The 11353-nt window shown below is 33.3% G+C and overlaps 1 protein-coding gene across 1 annotated transcript in view; it reads left to right on the forward strand.

Moving 5' to 3' along the window:
* Positions 1-6398: 6398 nt before the first annotated feature.
* The window catches only part of LOC141830558 (protein FAR1-RELATED SEQUENCE 5-like), a 12185-nt gene continuing 7230 nt past the window's right edge, over positions 6399-11353 (forward strand). The window contains exon 1 of the mRNA XM_074717965.1: positions 6399-6594. Within this exon, the coding sequence (XP_074574066.1) occupies positions 6399-6594 (196 nt within the window). The remainder of the gene's footprint in view (positions 6595-11353) is intronic.

Below are 11353 nucleotides of genomic sequence, written 5' to 3' on the forward strand. Positions count from 1 at the left end.
GATTGGCGACTCCTCTGCGTGCAATTATTGATGATCCATGCATGCATGCCTTGTAGGTATTTCGATCGGTCCAGGGCGACAACGGATCGACGACTGCTCATATATACCTTTCCACTTTCATATCAATATCTGCTTAATTCGTAGATCTGAACTCATTATTGTTGATTTCGGTAGATGTCGGAGAGGATGCAAATTAATATGAATGGTTGAAGTTAGTGTTTAATACTATTTTCATAAACGATATTGCTCCGCTACAGGTGCTTACAAATAGCAGCAATTCATTCCCAAGATACAACGACGATGTCTCAGAATAGTAACACTTCAAATTCCGAGACCCATGAATCTTCTCGTAAGTTTTTTGGACTCCGAATGCACAAGATAAAATGAATGCTCAAAGGATGAATAGAATTAATGAATTTGATCATCTTTCTAATATCTGGAGGAATCTATTTATACAAAAAGAAAGGTAGAATATTCTTTGGTGAGTGGTTGTGACCTTTGGGCATGATCAATATGGGCCGTTCGATCTGGAGGGTTGTAACTCTTTAGATCAATTAATTTTTCATTCATCCTTAATCGATTTTTAATAAATTAGTAATCTAGATCTATCTACGTGAAACATAGATTTCGATTTTGAAGTTAATTATACGACTTTCATCGATTGATGACACCATAATTTTTTCATAAAACCGTGTTGGTCGGTTAAAATCCTAATATCCAACAATTATTTGGATTGAAATATTCCTACACGGACTTTCTCTTTAGCATGTAAGAGAAAAATGGTCATCGTATCTTTACCAGTTTCAGTGGGCTCAAGACTTGCCAGTTAATTGCCGATTAGTTAGTTACTTGGCCTTTCAATTGCTAGCAATCATGAGAAGGTAGCGTGTAAAAATTGGTGGAGTGTCGGTATGGTAAATTCTTAGGACACCTTTTTGGCTGTTGGGATAAGCTTGAAGGTGGTAGACCTAACTCTTCCAATAACGTTGTCATCAACTTACTATGATTGATCACGGACAATAATGTTGGTTGTTCAATCACTTCTTTGAATGTTAACGCACCTTTTCAAGTTGTCTTATCCCTTCAAATAAGAAAAATTAAAGGATGAGACAGTGATGAACCTTATCTAAAGGTTAATTAACAATCGTTCTTAAAATATAATGATTTTCCATTAAAACAGAGCTAGCTAGGCACTTAAAATTTCTAGTCATAGTGAACTTTCAAAGTCATAGAACTCTTTAGATAGGTTATGAGAGAAGTGAATTTAAGAGGAATTGAATATTTTAATAAAAGGAGTAGTTTAGTTTTATAAATATTTAGAGAATATTTTCTTATTTTAATTAATTAAACTAATAATCAGTTAATTTAATCTAACTAATTAAACTTATCGACTTCAAATTAATTAATTTAGTTGAATTAAATCTCAATTAAATTAGTCCTATTATTTAGTCTCTTTTGTTGATCGTCTTATTTCAAGATTTGTATCTCATTTTATCAATCAATTTTTTTATCCTTTATTAATTTCACAAGAATTAACACTTGTATATATATTTGAGTTAATGTTTTTGTATTCATGTCTATGGACCTCACTCATCTATAAAATAATGTCTTCTTTCGATTTAATTTGATCAATATAACTCAAGTAGTTGCTAAACATTCATTTTTTTGTTCACTTGAAAAATTATTTTCTGTTGACCTATTCATGAAATGGTTGTCTATGCCCCTATGACTAATTGGTTTTATAAATTAATTTTTAACTATTTCCCCATATGAAATGAAAAATAACGCTAAATTTTAAAGTCTCGAATAAAAGATTCAATAGAAAAATTATTGTATTAGGAGAGGTAGTTTATAATTTTGAACCTTCCATAGACTTATTTGATTATCCAATGAAATATATCTTAAGATATTCAATTGTTGGTGAAAACCAAATCAATCATACTCATACAAGTCCCCTAGGGTTCTACCGCTTTTCTATCGAATATATTTTAGTCATGAACAATGCTTGAGAATCCATAAATTAATGCCTATAGTTTGTAGCAACCCTTATTTCACATATACATTGGTGATCTTCTATCAAAAGTATTTTGCAATACTCCATTATATCCTCTGTGACATAATATATGAATTATTAAAATTCATTTGTTCACCTTTAATCCATTTGTAGGTCATACCTTTTTGTCAAGGGAATGATTTGAAATAATTACATTTAGGTGCCTCAAATCTTGTTGATTAGCTATTCCTTTTGGACCATGATATTGGGATCTCCAATTAACATGGTTGGATATTACAACTATTGGGATCTCCAATTAACATGGTTGGATATTACAACTATTTTATTCATATGTTAGGTTTTTTTGACTAATTCTCCATACATGCAATATACTTGATCTCTAAGCAAACCATTTTAGTTAGCGAATACACACAATTCATGTTAAGTTATTAGCGAATGTGTCAAAACTTCAATTACTCACACTATTTTGTATCACTCATAGCTTCTTAAGTATTCATAGTGTATCATAACTACAAATTTTTTTCTTCAATTTGGAATATCCTCCAAGAAGTTAGTAGACTCATTCTACTTCTTTAGTTTTGTCTAAAGCTATGAACTCAAACTCCATAATGTACTAAGCTCAATTAAGTTTGTTTTGAGGACTTCTTAGACACACACACAATTTATGAAACTAATCTCAAATCCATTGATACAATATAGCATTTATCATCTATTTGATGTGTGTTTCTCATGTTCCACAATATTGTTGGATCAAGTCGGGCTATGGTGTAACGGCAAAGAACTTCCGCAGTTAACAAGACACCTATTTTGGTTTCAGCTAAGTGGACTTGAGCTTCCATTCAAAATTTTTATTACCCTCTTTTTAGATACTTTATTATTCATCTATTTGACTGATTAAGTCCGCTAGACCTGTACTCTTTTTGCTTTTATGCTTGAGATAGTTCACCTATTGATCAATCCCTAACTACGAATTAATTTTTTACACTGAGAAGACAACCCTAGGAAGTTGGTTGCGGAGTGACACGCCGTTCACACCTTCGGATTTTCTATGCGGTCGACCTTGGTTAAATGCAACATTTGTGCGATGCTATTCTTTTTGATCAGTAAGAAGCCATTCTAACTTCTACACAGGTCTCGTCTTGAGCTAGACTTAACTTTTGATTTCAGCTAAGTGGGCTTGAACTTCTATTTGAAACTTTTATCACCCTCTTTTTAGATACCTTATTATTCATCTATTTGACTGATTAAGTCCACTAGCTAGACCTATAATCTCTTTGCTTTTATGCTTGAGATAGTTCACATTAGCTCACCATCCTTCACTCTGTGTTTTTCATCTACAATAACCTCAACAAAGCCAAAGCCTTGGCAGTCATGGTCACATTATACTCAATGTAGAGTTTGCCACCTAGTTCTTCAAGGATATGATTTTTGCATAGAAAATCTCTCTCTCTTTTTCTATGTGATCAACTCTCCCTTGCTTGTGGGTCATCTTCAAATGCATTGGGGGCATCTTCTGATAGAGGTACATTTTACATCTTTGGTTGTCACTGCTTGAAGTCAATTCCAGTGAATTTATATAGTTTTTCTCTAATAGGAGCGAGACCCATGGTTGCCATAATGATGAATATCATCTCAAAATCATTGTTGAAATTTCTCGAGATCGATCCAACAAGTTTAGGCTTGGTCAGTCAACTAGTAGTAAGTTGAAGACTTGAACTTGTGGGGGTGTTGGTATGACAATGCGGATCATGCTTCCTTTAAATTTGTAAAAAAACACTCTTTCGGTTGTAGTAGTACCCTTTCTAGTAATGTCATCATCAACTTAATATTATTGGTCATTAACTTAATAATATCAGTCATTGAATGACCTTTATGGATATTATAACACACCCTTTCAGGTTCACTTGCCCTTTTAGATGAGAGAATTTAAGATCAAGGCAAGGATCAATGAAACCTCTTTCTTTAGATGATATTGCTCCCTAAAGTGCTTGCGATTTATTAATAATAAACTTCAAGATATAACAACTTTCAACTTGAAATAAAAACACTCCAAAGATTTTAATTTTATGGAAAGCTTTAGATGATCAATCTAATTCCGTGGGATTCTTAATATTCCAAGAGTTGCACAACGAATAATCTCTGTTGTGGTCTTGGCGGTTGGAGGTTCTTTAACCCTAAGGCTGCAAGCTCTTGGAAGATCATATTTCCTGAACTTCACCTAAAAATGCACAGTGGACTGTTTCGGAAGGAGTTTCATCACCACAGTATCACATATAAGGCAGGAACTGAGGATCTAGCTAGGAAGATCATTCAATCAGTAATTAATATAATTCTCAACTGAAGGATGAGGCTCTAATTAGATGCATGAGTGCTGCTCAGATATAAGCATCAGGATCAGGCAGTTGGGCTAGCTACGGTTTGTGTCTTCTTATGTTGAAATGGATGGTTCTCAAAGGATCACAGCTGATATTGAGTTCGATGACCTGGTGAGATAATAAATGGACCCTTTGAAAAATTATATGGTGCAATTACTTTGTATCTTAAGGTTAATTTGAAGAATTAGGAATCTCCTGAGAAGCTAAGTTAAAACAATCATGCCTAGAAGATGATATTGAAAAATTAGATAGTGAGAATCTAAGGCTAAGGGAACAAGTAGAAACCCTAAAGGTTGCTTAAAAAAGTTTTTTATCGGCTTAAACAACGTAAATATGTTAATAGATAGTCAAAGAGCAAATTATAGTAAAGAAGGTTTTGAGTATTGTTCTGATCAAATATCGTGGATGGTCAAGCCACTAGTCAACGAATGATCTGATGTGTGCGTCCTCCAGAGACTCTCGCTCAAGAAAACGAAGAGGACTTGAAATACACTTTAGCAAGAGGTTAGATTGGTGCTGAAAGTCCTGACGGACCACTTCAATGCTCAAGTTAGGATTATTCGGAAGAAGAGACGATTATCAAAGATGGAGAAGCAGTAGAAAGGAATGTGTGCTAATCTAATCACATTTACATACATAGGGCATTTCGATTTGCATATATACATGCTGGCATATGTGCACTGTAAAAAAAAATTATTTTTTGGGTGCATAGATCCACTACTCTAGATCCATTTAATCCGCAGCAAACGGTTCGTAGTAAAAACGTCCCAAATATCCGTTAATGGCTGAGGATTTGTCAAAAAGTCTATGAGGATGAATAGGTCCACCGATATGACTTATCTAGTCCGTAGTAACGACTATGGTAAAGACATGTCAAATCCATTGATAGTTGAGGCTTTGCCAAAAAGCCTATGAGGGTGAATAGGTCCATCGATATAGCCTATCTAGTCCGTAGTAACAGCTACGGTAAAGGCACGCCAAATCCATTGATAGCCGGCCACTTGCTCAAAGTGTGCAGCTCCGTGGGCTTGCTAGCCTTGGAGCGATGGACAGACCTCTCCTGGTGAGTGGGCACTGTGGATGACTGGTGCTTGGAGGAGACTGTGTGGACTGCTGGATGCTGATCTTTGAGACTGCTGCGATGTGGCCATGCATGCTGGATGCTGGATGATGGCAGAGCTGCTGGTTGTGGACACTTGTGGGATCTGATGGTGTTGCGTGCGACTATCAGCTGGCATCGATGGAGCGAGAGGATGTGGGCAGCTGTAGGAGGATGAGGGTGACAGAGCTTGAAGGATTTGACAGATGGTTGGAGGGTTACCCTCGAGTATTAGGCAGCTGCTGGAGGACTTTCGCAGGTAGTGCCTGAGGACTTTTGCAGGTAGTGGCTAGAGGACCTGCCTGGCTGCTGGAGGGCTACCCTCGTGCACCTACAGTTACACACATGATGTTTGTACACATGATTGAGTGAGAGACATTGAGATGGAGAGTTATCGAGATGAGTTTGGTATTCATGAGAGCACATGTACAACATATATTTGGCGATTGCTCATATCTGATAGTTCGTCAGACATGAAATGAGTAGCCGTCTTTAAAGCTCCTGTATCTTTGTGCACTTCTTTGATAATATATATTTACCTTTTATCAAAAAAAGGGAAGCAGTAGAAAGGAACCAACCTCCCCTAGATGCACCTTTTCTAGTATTTATATAACTATCAGGAAAGCATCTCTATGTCGACTAGAGCGACATCATTATGGGAATGTACGAGGAGACCAGATCTGACAGTCATTGATTGCTTCCGTTTCATTTTGGCATTATGTGCAGATAGAAGGGTATCCAAGGAAACCAGATCTGACAACCTCGAAATCACTTTTTTATTCTTAAGTCGTTGCGTGTCTCAAGAATATTCGTAACTCTTATTGATGGGTCTACAAAGAGCAGGAACTCATACTTGGGATATGGAGCGGACCTAAGGGTATATGGAATTGAGACTTGAGTCAGAGTAAAGATGACGTTTGAGGTCGAGATGACATTTGGGATCGAGATGACGTTTGAGGCCGAGAGGGCATCTGAGACTGAGATGATATCTGAGGTCGAGATGACATCTGAGGTCGAGAGGGCATCGGAGATCGAGATGGCGTCTGGGCTCACCAAAGCTCCACCGGGGTGGAGCCATTTTCTCTTGGGCTATTTTGACTCGTGCTGTCAGATCAGCTAGCATGAGCCTTGATTTTTGTGTAACCCTTGACTTTTGAGATGTGATTTATCAGGGAAGTTGCCACATCACACATCAAGAATGTATAAAACACTTAATCATAATGTTAGTCTTCAAGCTCCTAGAGGACAAACAACAATAAAGTAGGAAGTTTTAAAAGAATTTTATACCTATAAAATACCTAGTCAACTCAGTTGATCCTAACTAATTGTTTTGGGTGTTAAAATTGGTCCTTGACCTTTTAAAGAACCTAGGCTAGGATGGTCAATCATAAAATAAATTCAAAATATATACGGATGACTTGATGTTTGAGTTGTATGATCACATTTTGAAAAATAATCTTATTTTTCAACAAATTATTTTTTTTGTAAATATTCTACAAGTAACAATTATGTTTTCATTTTTTTGAATTTTCTATATTTGTTTTATAAAATTCTAAAAATTTACATAGGTTTCTGAAGTGCCCTGGAGTCGATACGTGTCTAGAGATATCAACTTAAAGTTAACAATAGTAATAAAAAAGTTTTCAAAGTTTATGACTTTAAGACAATTGACACATACATATAACTTATTATAAGAATGTTAGAATCAGACTAGACACCATAAATATCTTCACTGTACTACTCTCTTTCATTACATATTAACTTTTCAAAAATTCAAATCTTCTAGATCTATTAATGAGTTTCGATCAAAATCTATTGATGGACTTAGAGAGTTTCGATTGGATCCATTCCAACTCGTATAAATTTCTGCAATGCTTCGGAGCCCAAATATACCTTTCTTTATTATTTTTAAAAATCAACACAATAGTGGTGTTGGTGTTTAAGTTGCAGTTTGATTTTAAAAAAATTAACACTATAGTGATGTTGGTGTTTAAGTTGTGTTGTTGATTTTTAAACATCATCACCACAATAGTACGAGTTTTTAAACACCAACACTATATTTGTACTGGTGTTTAAAAATTAATATCATAGCGATGTTGGTATTTAAATTGTAGTGTTTATTTTTAAAAATCAACATGAAAGTCATTTTTTATTTTATTTTTAAATTATTTTTTATTAATAAAAGCAACTGTCATTATTAATTTTATTTTTATTTTTTATTGTTTTTATAATTAGATATTAAAAATAAAAAATATTTTTAATTTTTTATTAAACTTCTTTTATATTTTATTAAAGTTTTAAAATTAAAATTAAAAATAAATAAATTTAAAGGATTATATATAAAGTTTAATTTAATTTAAGAATAAAGGGAAGGGAAGAAATTATTGCAGATAAAGGAGAAAGGAATAATCAACTGTTAGAGGGATAAAATGAGAATGATACACATCTTTGAGAAAAATGAAACCTAAGTACATTTTTTTGAGAAAAATAAAATTTAGGTGCGTCTTTTGGGCATTTTGAAATTTCACGTGCGCCGTTTAGGAATTTGTCATTATTTCTTTATATGTTTTTTTTTCTAATTTAAATAAATGGTTAAATGTTATTTTTTTAATTTAAATAAATAGTTAAACATAAAAAAGAAGAGATTGTTAGAACTTTTAATCTCATGAATGATTTAGTATGATTACAAATTTTGATGTTTGGGCAAGGATTTAAGTTAGATCAAACAATTGTATTTGAATATGCAGAGACTTAGCTATATACACACATAGAGATGACTTAACTTGATCAAGGCCGTTGAGAATTCGATGACTCAAGATTTTTGAAAGATCATAGAGGGATGGTATGAAATACGTCCAAGGGATTATAGAATGAGCTAGGAGCATTAGAGAAGATTATACTTGGGAAATAGAATACACAAGTGGAGCGACAAAAATGACATGGAAAGGGTGTCATGGACGTAGTTCATCCGAAGAACGAGAAACTTGACTTAAGAAGATCTCATGGAACAAAGACAACTATAAGTTGGAGTTGAGAGAATATGTTCCTTCCCTCTTGCGTCGTGATCAACTGCAGTTTCTCGATTTATATCTCTTCACAGATGGTCGTGAGACCGACCGTGTGGGACCGCTAAGGTAGCGGATTCCATCTTTTTTTTTTTTTTTTTTTTTTTTTTTGTAGAAGAGAGAATATGTCCTTAGGTGATGGTAGCTTTTAACCTAGCTATGTAGACTTAGTCATTGGGCTTGTTCGACACCCTGGGCTCTCATTCCCAATACTTAAATTGTTAAGGTTGTGTCTTCTGGGTCAACTATTCAATTCATTTATTTAATTAATTGGCCTTAGCAATGGGCGTTGGCAGGTCTCTGTCAAAGTTATTTTGTCTTGTCTCCTAACCTTTGGACCTCCACCATACACAACGTGCCGGATTCCATCACCTTAGCTTGTTTGATTTATCTATCAATAAGCATGGCCATGTCCCCTCGAGCTGTACTCCATTTCCAATGGCTATAATAAACATTAATTGTATATGATCATCGTATTTTGGACACCACTAAATTGCATTTAAAATTAATATTCAAGAGTATGGAGATCCCAAGATCATATTTCATGAAGGCCAAGTAAGTTATAAGATTTGAGATATCTACTAGGAGACCATTGATCGGCAAAGGTGATCGACGAAAGGTTTCAACTTTGCTCATGCATGTGGTATGCTTACTAGGAGACCAAAGTGAATTGCTATTCACCCTCCCTAACTACGTTATTAATCTCAATATTTTTAATAGCTAATTAGAAGAGAAAAAAAAAATAAAAAAAAGGAAACGCAGAAAAAAAGAATAACAAACATAAAAATAAATAATAGAGAAAAATTACCTTGGATATGCTTTGGTCAATGCAACTCTAAACAACTCCAAAGGAAGATCAAATCTTTTGATCTAATAACTATCTTCTACTCCCTTAAATTTTATCATAGCCCAAAATTCTTCACTCATGACCTCTATAAATTTGAAAATTCTGTTCAAAAAATTTAGCCTTTGTCACACAGTGTTATATTTCGACCAACTTTCGACCAACACATCTCTAATTTATTCTAAGACTATATCAATGATAGTTAGAATTAATACTTTTGATTTACTTTACGATAATACTAATAACTTTTTTAAAACTATCTTGATCATATCTTTGAAGTATTTAAGTCACCAATGGAGTGTAATCAAAAATTTATTGATAAACCTATACACAAGTTAAATTCAATTCAAACCTAGGATAATAAGTTCTTTTTCCCTTTGAGTCTCATTGTACTCAAAACTCTTAACCACTAATCTCATTGATTTAAAAAACTATTTAAAATATTTAGCTTGTGATCTTTGGCACAGTGTCTTATGTAAGTTAAATATCTCCTATTATTCTAAGACATCATCAATAATTTCCTTAAACTCTCTTAATACTGTCCATACTAAAATTTCAAAATTATGAAAGTATTTAAGTCATTAATGAATTTTGACCCAACCTCATTAACGTATCTAGATAAGTTAGATTGAGTTTAAATCTAGTCCAATAAGTTTTTTAATTTCTTTCACTCCGTTGAGGATCATTATATCTAAAAACTCTTGACTCATGAATCCTACGTAATTGGCACTTGCTTTCTACCTTTAGAGCTACTTTGATCAAAGCATCTAATTTTTTATGTTATTTTATTTATTTATTTCTATTTTTTGTTTTTGTTTTCCTTTCGAGCGCTTTGTTTCATTTTCATTTTTGTCTATTGTAATTAGCTATTTAAAAATAGAAAAATTCAGTATTTTTTAAATCTGTTTATTAAGGTTGTCTTGTGATTTTTAGGTTTTTCTTTTAATTTTTATTAAGGCTCCAAATTTAAAAATAAAAACATTAATGGATTCAAAAATCACAAAAAATACAACAATGTAAATTTAGAACAAATTTAAGCTTTTTAAAATTATCAAAGACTTTTGATCCCATCTCAATAATGGACTTAAAAAGTTTGAATTTTTTTAAAGGAAATATGAATACATTTGTTAAGAGTGGAATAGTATCCATTTGACAGAAATATAAAATAAATCATCTATAACTTTTGAATAAAAGTACTTGCTGAAATAATTAAGATTTATTTTTATATCTCAATGTATTTCGATTCAGTTTAATAAGTTAGATTTTTTTTACTTTAATATGAGGTGATGTTGCCAAACAGATCAATTCATAATAGGACTGATTGATCCGTCAAAAATTTATTCTATAAAGAGGTAGAGTAAGACGGGCCTTGATAGATTAGAAAATTTTCAATCCAACTCAATCTAAGAAGATTGACACAAATTGTGGATATCCATGAGCCTATTAAAAAAATAAAAATCCATGAATGAAAGTCATCAACACTTTTATTCCACTCATGATTATTTAAGCGGCCTTAGCAACGGGCGTTGGCGAGTCTCTATCAAACTTACTTTGTCTTGTCCCCTAATGAATCTGATCATTTATCAATATGCATTGCCCCTCAACCCTACGCGATCATATACTCTCTATATTTCATCATATGTTGGAAACAGCTAAATTAGATTTATGACATATATATATATATATGCATTTATTAATAGTCTACCACTATATATGAATTTATTTCTAGTACTTCTCTTAATTACTCATTCTTAAACCTTTTGGATGTCTATGTTTTATTCTCTTCGATCCAACAAACTTGAACCTTACTCTCATCTATGTTGTTCTTTTCGATATTGGTGCTATAATTAAGGATGATAATTTCTTCCGAATTCGATAGTGGATTGTACTCGACTTGAATGGAGAAGGGTATGAAGATAATTTTTTTTAACCCGATTATATAATCAGGAATTAGAA

This window comes from Curcuma longa, chromosome 6 (assembly GCF_044706935.1).
Source record: "Curcuma longa cultivar G26 ecotype Majalengka, Jawa Barat chromosome 6, ITB_CL_G26_1.1, whole genome shotgun sequence".
Taxonomy (NCBI): domain Eukaryota; kingdom Viridiplantae; phylum Streptophyta; class Magnoliopsida; order Zingiberales; family Zingiberaceae; genus Curcuma; species Curcuma longa.